The sequence below is a fragment of the Scyliorhinus torazame genome, chromosome 28, assembly GCF_047496885.1.
Source record: "Scyliorhinus torazame isolate Kashiwa2021f chromosome 28, sScyTor2.1, whole genome shotgun sequence".
Taxonomy (NCBI): Eukaryota; Metazoa; Chordata; class Chondrichthyes; order Carcharhiniformes; family Scyliorhinidae; genus Scyliorhinus; species Scyliorhinus torazame.
In genome coordinates, this window is record NC_092734.1 from 7,750,530 (window position 1) to 7,767,579 (window position 17,050).

The 17,050-nt window shown below is 44.2% G+C and overlaps 1 protein-coding gene across 4 annotated transcripts; it reads left to right on the forward strand.

The window, feature by feature from the left end:
- The first annotated feature begins 298 nt into the window (after positions 1-298).
- On the forward strand, positions 299-16,051 carry pitx3 (paired-like homeodomain 3). Of its 4 annotated transcripts, none has more exons than XM_072491413.1 (4): positions 299-449; positions 6,212-6,352; positions 12,991-13,196; positions 14,642-16,051. In XM_072491413.1, the coding sequence occupies exons 2-4, from the start codon at positions 6,226-6,228 to the stop codon at positions 15,203-15,205; spliced, it is 897 nt and encodes a 298-aa protein (XP_072347514.1). In that variant the 5' UTR covers positions 299-449; positions 6,212-6,225; the 3' UTR covers positions 15,206-16,051. The 4 variants fall into 4 exon arrangements, with proteins under 4 accessions (XP_072347514.1, XP_072347515.1, XP_072347513.1 ...); XM_072491414.1 differs by lacking the exon at positions 299-449 and adding an exon at positions 1,013-1,387; XM_072491412.1 differs by lacking the exon at positions 299-449 and adding an exon at positions 1,726-2,436.
- Positions 16,052-17,050: the final 999 nt, after the last annotated feature.

Consider the following 17,050-nt stretch of genomic DNA (forward strand, 5'->3'; position numbering starts at 1 on the left):
AATATGCGAAATCGAAATGTCAAATTTATCTTAAAACAGGCAGCTTCCTAAAACCGCTCCCTGTAATGATGCGGCAGGTAAAGAAACAGATGTTCGTCAAATGTTTGAGAATCCGGGGACATAATAAAGTCCAGAAAAATGACTCTCCCCCCCCCCCCCCCCCCCCTGCCGTGAATTTGTTAATTGTCAGCCTTTAATGCGCTGGGATCCAATCCAGTCTCCCTAAACCCTTCTGAATGAATCAGAGGGGTTGGCACTTATTGTGTACTCCAGTGGGCTGGACCTCTCGGCTCACACACAGTGGTCGCGTCGTTTCGCGGCTGCCGATGATATTGGCATAAAATCAATCCTTGCAGCAAATGGGATCGCAAAGCTAGGTTTTCACCGAGACTCTGTGCAACTGCGAGGACCTGGCCGCGTGTTTTCGAAGGAAGTCTTAATCCTGACAGGTACAGGAACCACTAATCTTCGGTAAACTTATCCTATCCCCGGATTTATTCATTTAAAGAAGGATTTGCTGAAAGTGATTGCTGGTATCGACTTGTCCCCATTGATAAATGTTGGAGCGGCTGTGCGTTTATTGAGCTCCCGCTTCCATTTGGCGCCCGAGATGTCATTTCGGATATTGTAATGTATGGATTATGTATGTAACCGAATGGGTTGTTGCTTTAAACAGGAAACCCCCCCCCCCGCAATTGAACCTCTGATTCAGGTTAACTCGGCATTATATGTGTCCTCGGCAGCAGTTCTGAAGCCGTGTGCGTCGTTTAAGAATGATTGAATTCGGTGTGTTTGTTGAGATTGTTTCCCAACTTTGCTGTGTGTCTGGTCCAGGAGCGCGAGATTGCCTGTGTTCCGCCTGATTTCTTTACAGCCAGAAGGACCTATCCCCCTCTGCTCAGAGATAGCTATCGAAGGCGTGTTAACAGCGGGATATTTTGAGAATGATTAACGAGCCACGGTTTATAACCGTTTCACCATTTAGACTGAAAACAAGTTAGATTGCTCTTGTCGAGTGTGTTTTAAAAAATTGAAAATATTTGGAAACGGATTGTTTTACTTTCGCTGAGCCGAATGCTAAATTCTTAGCTTTTATTGTCAAACACTGTCATCGATCAGTTTTCCCCTTTCAAGTCAATAGCTTCAAGAAAAATATATATATTTATATGCTGACAGCAGGGAGGAAACGATTTTTACGAATGATTCAACCACATAACCAGAAACAGGTTTGAAACGGAAACTCTCATTTGCAGCTAGTTTTCAGCTATTGCTTTCGGTGAAGGCAAATGGGGAACTTCTTCGTTGATTCCAGGCACAAGATCTGAATGAAACACAAGGTGTCGGGAAAGATCCCAGTCCCAGCTAAATGTTTGGCGATAAATGTGAGGTGAGGGCAGAGTTGTGAGGACTCACCTTAAATAGGTGTCAAAAAAGGTGTTGCGCCTTCGATAAGATTGCCTTATATTTGTGACGGTAAGATCCAAACGGTTTATTTGAAGGCCCAAGTAAGGCTTGGAGTGTGCCCCCCACCCCCCCCCCCCCCCCCCCCACCCCAGCAAGAATATAACCGAATTGTTTGTACAGAAGTAACATTCTCTGGCAATTATGTCACCGTTTTGCTGAGCAGGCAGCTGTGAATCCAACAATGTACATTCTTCCACACAGCACACGCCAAGAGCCGTCAGACCCACAATTTGACAAGGATTTGAACGATGTTCAGCTTACTGACATTAGCAGAGTGGAAGGTCCTTTTTTGTAAAAATATAAATCAGCTGAAGAGGAAAGAGATCGAAAAGGCCCTCAACTAATTATCAAAATGTAAAGAGGTCTAGAAACCAAAAGCGCGTTTAAATAGTTTTTAAAAGCTTGTAACCTATTGCAGGAGGGTTTTGTGTGCGGACTTTCTGGGAAGAATGAATGGGGTTGTCTGTTGCTAGCGAGAAATCCGGGTTAATTGAAGACTCCGAGGGTGAGGGGGGCATCATTGTGAATTGGTTTGGTTTCCTAGCGCTTATTTGAAGATCCAATCCAGGTAGGCCCGAGAAAGAGCTTCCTGGGACAATGCTCGCTGTGCACTTCCCCGTGTGTGGCTGGCCCGTGAACAAAAGGAATCTTTCACAATTGTGCCCAGTGGGCTGGAGTGGAGAATTGATGGGCAGCAGGTGCGCCCTAGCCACGGGAGACTCTGTATAAGACCCACAAACGTCCAGTACGTTTACTGAAAGGGACAAGAACCACGTTGGAGAAAGTTAACTGCAGACAACGCCGGGGGTATTTGTCGTTCAGTACGACTCGGGGGAGCCAAGACACCTCTATCGATCCCCACTTTGAAACTAACACTGGAATAATCGTGCGTGCACAGTAACTGTGACTTTGACGAGGAAATATCGGAGTTTTTTCAGTTAACTTTGAGGCTTCTTTTACAGGCAATGACTGGTAAGTCCTTCGGCATAGTTCGCCTGCTCTGCATGCACACGCTATTAGACTTGAATCGGACTGAGCCGAGTTTGAGGTATGCTCACAGCTCTCGACTTAACAGTGAAATCTAGAGCAGGTGTCACTTTATTTTCTCGAAACTCTTCCCAATTGCATCTCGAAGTAAACATCCCTACATTCGGACCTGACTGGGCAAAAAAAACCCAACATTATAACACACAGCCTGGCGAGACTGTGCCGAGGAGACTCCAGAATAAATGCAAACGTCCTTATTTATTAGAAAGCTCATGCTGCTGTGAGGACAGAAAGTGCTGCGAATATTCTGCAGCTCTGAAGCAGTCACATTGGTCTGGAAACATTAACCCTGTTCCTCTCTCCGCAGATGCTGCCAGACCCGCTGAGTTTTCCCAGCATTTTTCTGTTTATTTTTCATCAGATTTGCAGCACCCGCAGCTTCGTGTGAAATATTTCTGAGAGCATTTTCACAATGCCTGCTCCTTATTTTAAATATAAGTAAACGCTTATCAGTGCGCTTGTTAAACTGGGTCAATGGAATAGCAGCGTGTCAGGACAGTGTACAAGTGGATGTTAGTCTTTGGAGTGAAATAAGCCAAACGATTGAAACCGGAGAGATATTTGACAATTCTCCGGCGAATGGAGGTTGGGAAGTAGACATGTATGAAAAAGAGAATCGGGGCGTACAAATTAAACCGATTGTTATTAATTCTGTAAATCCCACTAAAATGTCACTGAAGACTAGGAGAGACCAAATGTTTAAGCAGAAACCATATAGAAGGGGGTTATTTTTTTTATTTGCCAATTTCTGACATTGATTTTAATTAGGAAATACGCAGGGGCGATTTTCCGTTTTCAAAGGGCTCATATTGGCATCGTTATAACAGGATCCATATAGCAGTAGTGAAGATAATTCGATTCACTGACAGGATCCCGAACACCACATCTACACCGGGGAGCTTTTCTCCAGGAGGAATGATGCGCAGATATTGTGCATTTTGCTGGTGTGTGTACAGTGTGACTGGGCTCTGGTCAGCAAACCCCTCTCTGCGCCGCTTTCCTGGTGAATAATATGCAAATACAGAATGGACAGAGGGCCAGGGATAGACTGGGAAGGCCCCACATAATGTCCAGCACACATCTTACTGGTGTAGCATTAATATCAAACATATCGACTTGACCGATGAATCAGTTAAAGATTCTGACTATCGACATTCTTCCAGTGACGTGCAACAACACACATACAAAAATATACGGTTGTTGCTATGCCCGTTTGAACCCTGAAATGTTCCCACTATTGTCTAACACAGTGGAGCCACTGGCGCAAGGGATTTTCTTTTTTTCTTTGCAATGCATTGAATTAACTCTGCAACGGCTCGGGACACGAGTCAGCTCCGTCTCGGCTCAATATTGAATATTAATGCGTTCAAACAGATTGGATAATAAATGTGACTTGGAATTAAATGAAGCTGTTGCTGATCTGCATGACCCCCACCCTGAGACAGGCGGCAAAGAGGCTGTGTCTGACAGACGCAATCAGATGCAAATCGGTGCAGAAGAACTGAAATTATCATCTACAAACATTCCGTCAGAATTCCATCTGCTCCCTCTCCCTCTCCCTCTATATCTATATGCATATATAGGGACAGCCTGGGAGCCGCCGCGTCTTAATAAGTTATGGGACGGCAAATTGACACACATCTTAATCAAATCTTAAGCCAAGAAATTAATTCACGGCGCGTTTATGATTTTTTTTCTCTCTCCTCCTCCGTGGAAGGTGTTATCAGATTGTATAAAGCCATAGCTTTACTTCTGGTCACAGATGGAGGCATCTGACCCCCCCCCCCCCCCCCCGAAGGATTGGCGGATAAACCATTTGACGTGTTCTTTCCTTTTGTGCAAGTGACATTTTAAATATATACTGAACTTGGGTTATGGACAACACAAGTTCAGTCCTTGTAACGATTCCAAGGCGGTGTGACCCTAACAAATGGGCCTGGAATTTCAGTACAGTGGATTGTATTTATTTAAAATGACATTAAAGCCTTGATACCAGGCGTGAAGGCATCACTGCATATTCGCATCCAACCTCGCTTGGTAAACCGCAAACGCCTTAACAAGAGGGAAACTGGAATCATTCTCACCCAGGAAACGTCCTAGAATAATATCCCCTACACTACAGATAGGTGGGTACAAGGCAGCAATCCCATGAAACATGTGTTTCCCTGGGTTTCAACGGTGACAGTACTTCAAAGCGGACTCAACGGCAGCGAAGCGTTTTGGGATGTCCAAAGGATGTGACAGGCGCTATCCGAAATGCAATATATTTCTGTATTGTCCAATGGGTCAGGTATTGCAAGATGGAAAAGGCAACATTTCGATCCTAAATTGGGCCCAGCCATCAATGTAAATCAAAAGCAGAAAATGTTCGACAATCTCAGCGGGTCTGACAGCGTCTGTGGAGAGAGAAGGGAGATAATAAAGAGACGCCCAGACTGGAACCGTTAGCTCCATTCTCTCTCCCACAGAGGCTGTCAGACCTGCTGAGATTGTCCAGCATTTTCTGTTTTTATTTCAGATTCCAGCACCCGCAGTAATGTGCTTTTACCTTAATATAAAGCACTTGTTTGGGGATAAATTTGCCTGGGAAGTGACTTATCTGGTTAAACTGCCGGGGGTCGCACTGCCTGGCAAATGTTTCCAACCAACAGCCATGTACAAAACTAAAATAAACGTTCAATTAATAGGAATCTGAATGACAAAGGCTGTCATTTTTGTTCATCATCTCAAGCCCTGAGTATGGCCTGGGGGTTGGATTGTCTGATGGACGTTACCGTCTGAATTTCTATCTTTAAAAATAAACTACATTTATATCCCATTTTATGACATCTCTTGGCAACATCAAACGTCAACTGGTTTTATGGAACACGGTGACTATTGCTTAAGGCAAACTCTCGGCCCGCGCTCCTAGGAACCAGCCTCACCTTGGCAAAAAAAAACCCCAGAGGTTTTGCATTTTTGACGATGCAATTCCAATTTCTCAGATTTGGCTCAACATTTAATTCCATCACTGGAAAAAACGTCAAGCTGAGAATTCGCTCCGATTTTAATTCAGTTGTTGAATTGTGAAGAGCGCGGTGCAGCTCATGATCCAATGACCCCTATTTTTACAAAAATGGGTACTGTCGCCTGCTATTGGGACCAAAAGGTTTTAATATTAACTTCATGCACCGAGGGATTCCAATAAAAAAAGTCATAGCATGCATTTTACCATGTCTGATTTTAAAAACAAATTAACGTTAGTTGGAAATGGTCAGGGGGAAAATATATTGATGGGGGCTTTCTTAATTTGCTTTACCCAGCTGAAGTTCCCAATTCTCTGCTAAGAAAGAGAGTAATTTTAACGAATTTTAAGAATAACGCAGCGAAAGCCAGCTTTATTTAACAGGGATTTAGTTAACTTTGAATGGGAAGAGCCTCATAAGTATTCTGACAGTCGCCTCTCGAGGCTCAGGTGTAACTCCAACCAGATGTAGATCACACTCCATAACCTATGCTGGGAACTATAAGTGAATGGCAGTTTTTTTTTTGTTGCAATGGACTCATTCATATGTGAAGACAGTGGCAGAATAATCATGTCCTGGGGAATCAAAACTGGGTGTGCAAAAGCCAGGCGCCCGTGCAAAGCTGACTGAGGAATCTCAGTTTACTTTGGAATTTGCTGGTGTGAATTTGGCCTGTTGTTTTCTCTCTCCTGCAGGACAGGCCCATCGGATGGAATACAACCTGCCGGGCGGGGTTGTGAGCGACGCGGACGCCCCTGATCACAGCCCGATGACCCTGTCAGACTCGGGGACCCCGCAGCGAGAGGCGATCTGCAAAACACACCAGGAAAGCAGCGGTGAGTGGAGAACATTGTTGACTGCTGCTGAGAAGGTGGCTGGGGCAGAGGTGGCGAAGGGAACACGGGCATTGAAGAGGCCGAAACGTGAAAGCTGCCCCCTTTCCCCTAAAAAACAGGGGCAAATAACAGCAACAACAACATAAAAGGGTGACAATAAATAGAAAGGTGGGCCTAATCCATTCAGGCAGCTGAAATGATAGAACATGTCCCTCTGTTTAGCGCGCGACCTCTAGTGGCTGCTCAGGTTAGTGAGGGACTTCAGGGCAATTGTGTGTGTAGGGGAGGGGGGTACTGTTCCCAATGAACAATGTCAGTGGGACAGAAGGAAAGGTTTGCATTGATGTGGCGCTTTTCGCGACCACCGGGTGTATCCTATACACCAATGGAGTATTCTTGAGTGTTGGAATGTAGGGACGTCAGCAGCCAATTAAAGCAAGACTCCCCCCTCCAAACAGCAATGTGGCCATGACCAGGGGGTCTCCAGCTTATCCCGCCGTCTCTGCTCGCTCGAAACGTGGCCGGTTAATGTTACAAGTGAGCCTTCACTGCAGTACAGGTATAGCAAAGCTGGGCCGCATTGGGCGGTGGAAAGGAAGGGGAGGGGGGCAGAATGACCCCAATGTGACCCCGTGAAACCAATGGATGTCATTCAATGGCAGTGGTTTGGTTTATAGCGATTCCGATGTCCCACCTGCTCCCTATCGTTGGTCTGGGGGAGGGGGGTTTGTTCTGTCGCAATGGGGGAGGGTTACCCGTGCAATCTGATGGGCCAAGTAGCCTTCTCCCGCACTGCAGGGATTCGATTCTATGATCGCGGGTTTGTTAGGGGGCGTCTAACGGCTGTAGAAAGTTTTCTAAAAGTGTGTTTGTTGAAGCCAGTTGATAAAAATGTTAACACCCCTGTTGTAATTGCAATCACCAGAACCCCGGTGGGCATCCCTGCCGTAAAAAACATGTTTAGTATGAGACATCCCAGAGTCTGACCCAGTTGTATTCAACCCGGCAAAGAAAATAAAGATCACCCACCGGGAACTGATTTGCAATGAAGACATCAAATGTGGGATATAGCCCGGTGTGAATCAGAGAGGGTTCTCCCCGAAGAATGCCCAGGGTCGCCAGATTAATTGTGGCTCAGTCGTGTGTCACGGTCTGTTTTACGGATCTCTCGGGGGTAAATCCGGTCCCATTTATTAGACAGCCAACCTCATTCTGCTCACACGCGGATAGATCATTTGAAATAATATTTTCTCCCTGGAGAGTGTTAGCACCGACACTTCAGAGCCGGTTTTGTTCCGGGTCGTTAATGAATGTGTGTGGATGGTGGAGATTTTATTGAAATGCCTGGTAACACTCATTAAACCGGAAGGCAATGTCCCCAAGTGAAAGCATTTCGAGAAAAGCACGTTATACAGAAAAGCATGTTACCATCCCAGTGTTAAACTGTTTCGACATAATTTCACCCTCTGTCAAACACACATTCCTGAGTACCCAAAGCAAAGGCAAACCAACCATTGATCACCCCCTCCTCCTGTTGGTAACCTGAACACAAATAGAGATGTAAAATACCTCCTCCCCAAAATAAAGAAAAATGTTCCCTCTTGGAGAGTCATTGTTAAGACCTTCGGCTGCAGAGTATTCCACCCACCTTCAAAACTTGTACCGCATTTCAAACACTCCCAGCTGGCGGCCACTCAATAGAGGTCACAGCCTGCACTACCCTAAAAATAAAACCCTCTTTTAAATTCTCTGCTTGTGCTGGAGGCTGCTTGCAAGGTCCAAATAGGCGACATCTTCTTTGAAAATGGTGGTCCCGAGTTTGAGTGGTGATTAGGAGAAACGATCCCGACACGGTGGGGCACACATTTCTGTAAAGACCTCATCAGAACTGGTAATTTCCGAATGGACAGCCCATTTTGGACATCCCCCCCCTCCACCCCCCTCAGGGCCGAGAAAGGGGGCAGACCCGACAGATCGCGGCTTCAGAAGGGGGAGTTTTAATTGAATTGAAGCGAGTTGATTAAAAAGGGATTGAGGGCGCCGCGGTCTGGCAATGAGCTCTCTTGTTTAAAAACCATCAAAATATTTACTTTCCAAAAGCTAATCTTTCACTGACAGATCAGCCACATCTTGATTTGGGTGAGGTCTCGGCACCAAACGAATAAAGAAATGGGGACGAGAAGAAAGAGGGAAAGGCTGGTGTGGTTAGAGAAATTAAGATTCGCCGCCATCTCGGGGGTCTGTCCCAATCTTCACTTGAAGTCAAGTTTCAAGCTGCCTTTTGACTTGTCCTGAAACCTGTCCTCAGGCTGATCTTGGCAGCGATTTCAATAGCGACCCCATTGCGACATTTACAGATCGATTTAAGGTCGGTGGCAAAAGGACACACGCATTGGACTGTGTTGGGGGGATTTGGTGAAGGATTGCTTTGTACTTTGTCAATCAACTTGGACGTTGTTTGATGTCCTGCTTCAGTACAGGAAAGATGGCGAGACCCCAAAGTGGATAAATATACAAATACTTTAATTCTCATAGACTCACTGATGAGTCATCATATGGATGATATTTTGGGTAGAGGTTTGTCAGTAAACACTATAATACCAACTACTGTTTACAATCTGACGGACTTGCTCGGAAAGTATGGGTCGCTTTACAAATCAACTTCCGAGATCTGGACAATATGAACCTGAATTGCCTCATTTGGTTGAAATTAACATCTCAAGTTAGTTACATTTATCATTTCACATTGAACGTATACGCGTGTACTTGTAAAGCGAGTTGGGTTATTTGTTCAAAACGAGAAAAACGCAAACATGCTATATATATATTATATATGAAAAAAACAAATGCATAAACTCAGTACCTTAATTTGCTTTTAATGAACTGGCAGCGGGCAGGACTCCAGTGGGTGCAGGAGAACTCCAGGGGACTTTAATTAATATATTACATGCTCTCAATTTTAAACCCTATTGAACGAGCTTTTCCCCAAAAACTCTTCCAACGTGAAACGGGAGAGGGAGTGGAGCCTGTACTCAAATGTTGGTGCTCCTCTTAAAATAGACTCGGGTAGGCGATTTCAGAACGTAATAAAATAAATATTAATCCCCTCTCTTCTTTTACGATGCGACTGGATTAACGAGATTAAAATGCATGCGCAAACTGTGATTATGAAATTCCAACCAGAATAAAGCATTCTCTCTGCTGGGAGCTGATTCCAATAACGCTAGTTTTGCAATGCGCATCCCAGAGGCATAGGAACACCCTCCTTTTTAACTCTGTGCTTATATTGGTAATAAAAATGTATTAAATACTGTTTAACACCCAATTCTAAAATAAAATCGGCAGGACATAGCCATTACCATGTAACCGGCTCAAATAAACTGCATTGTCTCTGCAATAATGTCTATTATCTATAGATTGTAAATTATATCCCAAATTATTGTCTTGATAATTTAATCCCATTATTCAATCGTACGTTTTTTTTTAATTTTAAACGCAAGATATTCTCTCTCTGATACAAAATTCAAAGGACAGGGTCTGTCCTCAGTAGCACCGTGCCCAGATTGTGAATTTCCCAAACAATTTAATGGCTGGGTTATTTATTTGTTCCGCGTTGCGCACATTTAACCCTCGGAGCCGCGCTTTTTGCCGTGCTGAAAAGCCTTTCTGCCGGCACCTTTGGGACATGCGAATACTTTAAATCGAGTTAAAATAACCTTCAGTTTGTGAACAAATGCCAGGAGGGCTCCCCAGAGTGAGTTTACAGTGGGAGAGACAGTAGCAAATATTGAACGAGAAGATATTGTGACTGCTTTTGTAAATAGTCGCTATCTAGGGAAACTGGCATTTAGGAATATTCCGGAAGCTCTCCCTCCAGCCACACCATCATCAAATATTATCACCATGCACCATGAATATTAACTCGCCCGCTGTTGAAAAAAAAACATTGACTAATTTCCAAACGAGATAGCCGGAGAATTCAACATGTGGATTCAGTATTTTTACCCAAAGGGTGAAGAAGACCATGCGATAATTGAAATGCTTGTATTTCAACAATATTAAACACAATTACACATTGCCAGATATCCCCCAGATATCAACCCAGTGTGAGCAGCACCTTGTTAAAAGTTACTGAAATGTGCAGTTGAAATGTTTAAATGCTGAAATTGCTGTCATCCTCACCTGGAAATGTTCATTCGGCACCCGGAGCACTTTCACATCATATAAATTATTATTGAACTAATATCCACTGGGAGATTTAGCAACTTTTTGCGCTGATAGGCCGTGAGCATGAAACCTGCCTGACAAAGCTTAACTTTTAACTTTTAAAAAAAATGCACCACTGATGGTCAACGAGCACAGTCTCTGCCAAAGGTGTGACCGCTTAATCTGTGGTTGTTGACATTCCCGACAAAAGCTCCCCCCCCCCCCCCCCCCCCCGCCCCATGTTCCATTTTCTCCATCTTTAAATGACCATTAATCTCCAGAGAGAAGGAGTCCCAAACTGCACCGAGGGTTGCACAGTGACCGCGGAGAACAGAGGGTCTTTTGGCCGCATCTGATGGGCTATCTCGGTGTTTCCCTGATGCTCACTCGGTGTATAATCGAACTCTTCTCGATTTTAAACTGGGGCTGGATGGCTGACCATAAGGTTCATGGCTCAGGTACCTTGGATAACGTTGGAAACTGCATGGGTCGCAGGTACAGAGAAAACAGACTCAAACTGGGGGATGGGGTGGGGGGAGGGAGGGGGTTAGAGAGAGAGAGAAAAAACCCTCAATTTCGACAAGGAACTCCCCCAGGACGCGCGCTTTTTAAAATGTTCACATTTCCCAAGTTGAACTCTCGCCTCATAGATCACATTTTGGTCGGGCTTCGTGTACATGAACATTGTTCTAGTTGTGAGTTTAAGGCGGATTTCATGAATTAGTAAAACAAATAGGATCAAACCTTATAATTGTAAAGTCTCACATTCCTTGGTGCTGCACATTGCAATAGAGGGGTACACAACAGTGAGATTCAACACATCACTGCCTTCAAATAATTCAAAGCACCAGGTGCGGGTTGAACAGAAAATCTAAACGGTAAAGCGCGACTTTGAAACGTTAACTTACAAATACTTCTTGAAATTTAATAAGGGTTGGGCATATTTTGTTTCGTCCGCTCTGTCTTCCGTTAATCCCTCCCAGATTTGTTTAAAACCCCCTCGTTGGGTGCATTGCTTCATTCTGAATTGTCTGCCCTTATTGTCTGACGTGGATGGGTTTCTCTCGCTCTCTCTCTCACTGAGGATGCTCAAGGCTCCTGACAGTCTCTCTCTCTCTGTCAGTTTACAGTTTGCATCACCGGCGGCTCCGACTTGAGGCTGTTGGCCTCAGGAACAAGGAGAAGGGTCCCAAGGTTCACCTCTTGCTCATTTATAACTGCCCTCAGCGCTAAGCCTTTAACAAACAAGAGTTAAAGGAGCGGCAGCGACCAGGGGGTCCTCATACCTGGCCCTGTCAGCCTGTCTGAGCTAGGGATTTACTTGCAAACTAAATTGATGCCCCCTGTGAGGTCCCAGGATTGGGAGAGGCTTAACGACTTGGAAAGCGAGAGAGAGGCACAGGGTGGGGAGGCAGATTGAACGGCCGCCTGTTTTTTTGTGGGGGGAAGAGATAAGACCCGATTGGAGATTGATTTGCCTGTTGTTTGTGTTTGCAATGTCATCCCATGTCCAAACGTTCAGACTCCCCAAAGAACAATACTCCGATCAGCTGAGAGATCTGCTGGACACCCCATGTACAGGTAGGGAAGAGATATAAAATCAATGATGCAATCCGCCCAGGAAAGCCGGAGTGTTTATAATTCATCTCTGTGATGAATTATTGTGTGTGTGTGGGGAGGGGGGGGGGGGGCGGGGGGGAGGGGGGGGGGCTGGAGGTGAAAGGTAATTAGCCCCGTTTGCTATCGTTAATCTCCTTTAATTCGGAAATTCCAAATTGATGCATTGTGACCTACAGAAAACCCTCATCATTTTAGAATCATGCAGTGCCTCGTTATGAAGCATGGAAGAAAAGGTCAATGCAAAGATCACACCCTGCACTAAGGGGATCGTTTGTTTTGGTTCCAAACTGCTCCCCCCTTCGCCCACCCCTGACGTCCTTTCGGCCCAACGATTGAAATTCACTTTGACTAACCCTTGCAGTTTTAATCCGCCCATTTTCTAAATACATTTTTGGTTCTTTCACACACTGTGTGGGGAATAGTGACTAGTACCAGCCTCCCCGAACAGGCGCCGGAATGTGGCGACTAGGGGCTTCTCACAGTGACTTCATTTGAAGCCTACTTGAGGCAATAAGCGATTTTCATTTCATTTCATTTTTCATAACTGCCAGAGGCCCATCGGGGGGGGGGGACACAACCGGAGATTCTTGCTTCAATAACTGGATAAGTTTGTTGGTGACAACAGTTTACTGATTACAACTAAAACATGCGCAACTCCAGGCGTTGATTATGTTTGCACTGATCACCCTTATCAACAACCCACCAAATAGACAGCCGTATTTGCACAAGTGTTTGCAATTTGCCTCTTTCTAAGGGCTAGAGTTTCGGGAAAGGAGCGCGATTAATTGAGAGAATCCTATTTACTTCCGCAGACAATGAGAAATGCCAGCAAAATCAAACGGATGATTCGGATTCCAAGGATCCCTCGATCAAGAAAAAACAGAGACGCCAAAGGACGCACTTCACAAGCCAACAGCTACAGGAACTGGAGGCAACTTTTCAAAGGAACAGATATCCTGACATGTCAACCCGAGAGGAGATCGCAGTCTGGACAAATCTAACTGAGGCGAGAGTCAGGGTAAGGCCGCCTGGAGTTTTGAACTCAGAATTAAAGTTATTAATAGGTTCGAAGTGTTGCAACTGCCCAAAAGATCAAGTTATCCCATAAAGGCTGGAAACAATTGACTCGTGAATAACCCAGAGAGAAAGGCAAAGGGTAAAGCGACTACTTCAAACACCCCGATTCCCAAGGCACACCTGATCCCCAGTAATGGGAAGAACTAACCCATTCCTCCTTCCCGTTGCAGAATTCTGATCCAAACGCACCAACTCATTTCCTCGCCTATTTATTCATTGTTCCATTTACCCTAGACGCAGAGTATAGTCAGTTTGACAGCCTGACACCTCCTCACTCCACTCCATGTCATTTTTTAAAAATGTAGAACCTGCCAGTAATTAAAATCACTGATGGATAATATTACACGTCGAGGATTTGATATTTATGATCACTCGATAAATCTAGATCCAAGCATGTCAGCCATTGGCGGTGTAATGCAGAGGAGGACAGGGTGCTAAAGTAATGTGAGCAATGGACAGCAAAATAATCTCGTAAAGAACTCAAGGGAATCCGCTTTTCCGAGATCATTTAGCAACCGATTCCAAAGCTGTCTGTTGTCGCATTTATTTGGGCATGCTGCATGTGATTAATGGTGAGCATCTCTTATTAACTCTACATTACAAATGAGAAGATAATCAGTGGAAAGCTTTTAATATCTTGTTGTATTCGCTCAAGTAATTAGCGTCAATATAGAAATTAGACCAAGATCTATCCGGATCCCTTTTATGTCTTGTAGCAAGGCGCCTGTATGTATATATATATATATAATATAAATATATATATAATATATAGTGTATGTGTATATATAACATATAGGTGTGTTTGATATATATGTATACCATGTTGAAGTTCCAGCGATCAGAAGTGAGTTGAATGGACCATTCTATCATCATATTATTTGAACATTCGAGTTTCAGGGAAGATTCCAGTGGAATTAAGACCAGAAGGGAACTTTTCTGAACGCAGGGAGTTGTTATAAACCGGAATGTGCTGTCTGAAAGGGCAGTGGAAACAGATTCAAGAGTAACGTCCAAAAGTAATTGGATCAATTTTTGAAAAGGCCGGGGCGAGTGTATCAGGGCAAGGGGGAAAGAGGCGTGTGGAAACTTCTCAAAGAGCTGATACAGGCGTGATGGGCTGGCTCTGTGATTTTATGACCTGCACGTTGCTTTTTTTTAAGATTCAATGTTGCTGTGACATGTCTTTATGAGTTCGTTTGTAACAGCATCAGATGTAATGATGACCAAAATATTCTCACTGTCTGCCCAGGTAGACCAGGCTAGCCTGGAATAATTGGGACTTGCCGCTTGTTAAAAATGCATTGGGAAGAACAACACTTTGTATTTTGAGTGAGACACACATGTCAGCCAGCCTACAATTAATCAAGTGTTTCCTTTCTGATTTAGGTATGGTTCAAAAACCGTCGGGCGAAGTGGCGGAAAAGGGAGCGCAACCAACAGGCGGAACTGTGTAAAAATGGCTTTGGCTCCCAGTTTAATGGACTCATGCAACCTTACGACGATATATATTCCGGCTATTCCTACAACAACTGGGCCACCAAGAGCTTGACCAGCAGCCCTCTGTCAGCCAAGAGCTTTCAATTCTTCAACTCGATGAACGTCAGCCCCTTGTCCACGCAGCCCATGTTCTCGCCCCCCAGCTCCATCTCTCCAATGACCATGCCGGCCTCCATGGTCCCGTCGGCCGTGACCGCCGTGCCGGGGACCAGCCTGAATAACCTCGGCAATCTGAACAACCTCAACAGCCCCTCCCTCAACTCGGCCATGACTGCGGGCGCCTGTCCTTACGCATCTTCTGCCAACCCTTACACATACCGGGACACATGCAACTCAAGCCTCGCCAGCCTCCGCCTCAAGGCCAAACAACACACCAATTTCGGCTACCCAGGAGTTCAGAACCAAGTATCCAACCTGAGTCCGTGTCAATATGCTGTGGACAGACCCGTATGAGCCTGATGGTTATTTTTAAAAATGCAAAATCGATTTAAACCTAAACATATGACCTTGACCCCAGCAGCCCCTCGACAGGGCTGGCTAAAATAATACCTGTTCAATTGAGAGGACACATTTGCATTTGGCGTGGAGGGGTTTTAGAATGCTATCATAAAGAGTGTTATACTCGTAACTATTACTGATAAATATTTGTTAATCACGTTGATATACAATTCAGAATATGCATGACCATTACAGTCTACCCTCTGGGCTGTAATGCGGAATCTGCTGTATATAATGAACTTTTTTTTTGTTTTCCTTTTGTATGTGAAATAATAATCTATAAAGTAGTGTTTCTAAAAGTTAAAAGAAAGCATGTTCTCTAACAGCATACCTATGAGCATTTGACTTGAGCCTTGGTTAGTAGATTAGGAATGTAAAAGCTGAGCTGCTGTGAATTATTCACTGTTGTATAACCTGGACACAGTCTCCCATATGTACCCCTGTATTGGTCTATCCAACTGTCTAATTTTCCCTTAAGAAAATAGACGTTTAACGATTTTTTTCTTCCATTCCGCGCAACAGGAGAAGTAAACTCCAAGTCCCGGTCCCGTCAGTACACCCCCACTTGTGACCTCAGATTTGCTGCAAATTAATATACTAATTTTCCGTGGGAGGAGTGGTTCATTAATTTGTCGAGTTCTTAATATTTGTAACGGTTTGGCCCCTGGCTTAACGCTGACAGCTATGGCATTTCTCATTCTAATCTATTGTGCGCAACATTCTCCCCAAAAGGCCAAAGTTTACAGACAAGACCGCTTGATTTGCACTCTGGCTAATGCTTAATAAACAGATTCGACAATGTATGTGTTCGCTATCTTATTCTTGAGAGCCCGTGCCACGCCTAGAGAGTGTAGATCCGACCTTTTATTTTGCTAAATGTCCCAGTGGGTATTTGGAGATGAATCCATTCGCTCTCAGGTAATAGACGGGAGCGATTTCCCCGGTTGTTAAGCTCAGTGACACGGTGAAGAATCACGAGAGGGTGTGAGGTACATCTTACCCCAGTCGATTTTCCACAGATTTGTAAAGCGCGAACAGAGGAATTATTGGTCCCAAAATCGACATTAAAAACGTTGCACCTAAAATCCACTCCTGCAGACAGGCATTTGCAAATAAACATGTTCAGATCCCTTCTGCAATTATTCTAGGCCTTACAAGGTACTGAAATATTGACCATACTGAGGGGTTATTTCCCTGTCGTCTACATTGAAATAAAAGAACAACCAAATATTACTTCCCAGCTCAATATTTCCGACAAACTTACGCCAGCAATTGTGACAATGACAAACTGCAACATCTGTGCAACTCAGCGTGAGATATTGTACCTGTCCGCAGCAAGTTGGGTAGGGTCATTGGGAATGGCATTAAGGGTCAGATTAAAGATTAGCATGGTACAATCTAAAGGAGAATATTACCAAGCTAGAAATAATCTAATAACAAGTGCTTTGGCACTTTGGACTATCGTTGAAATTAGCTCCGTTAAAACATTTAAATACAGAAACGTAAAGCTAAAAAAGATTTTGAAATGAACCTGGAAGCAAATGTGTGTTGAATTTGAGGAAAACAATTTTTCTAAACTGTAATTGTTACCATGATCATTTATGTTCATTTGGATATGTATCTACAGTGTGAATGTTCAATCATTGGTTGAATTCATGCATGAAGCAGTATTCATTTCAGTATATACTTTCTCAGCATTTCGTCACATCGGTCAAATATAAATTCCCCCGGATAATCGACAATGTTATTTTTTAAAATAAAGTTAGAGTACCCAATTCATTTTTTCCAATTAAGGGGCAA

What these genes read in the sequence shown, in the direction of transcription:
- pitx3 (XM_072491412.1), top strand. An exon ending in AACACACCAGGAAAGCAGCG is followed by an intron (nt 6,353 to 12,990) that starts GTGAGTGGAGAA and finishes TTACTTCCGCAG; the next exon opens with ACAATGAGAAATGCCAGCAA. An exon ending in TAACTGAGGCGAGAGTCAGG is followed by an intron (nt 13,197 to 14,641) that starts GTAAGGCCGCCT and finishes TTTCTGATTTAG; the next exon opens with GTATGGTTCAAAAACCGTCG.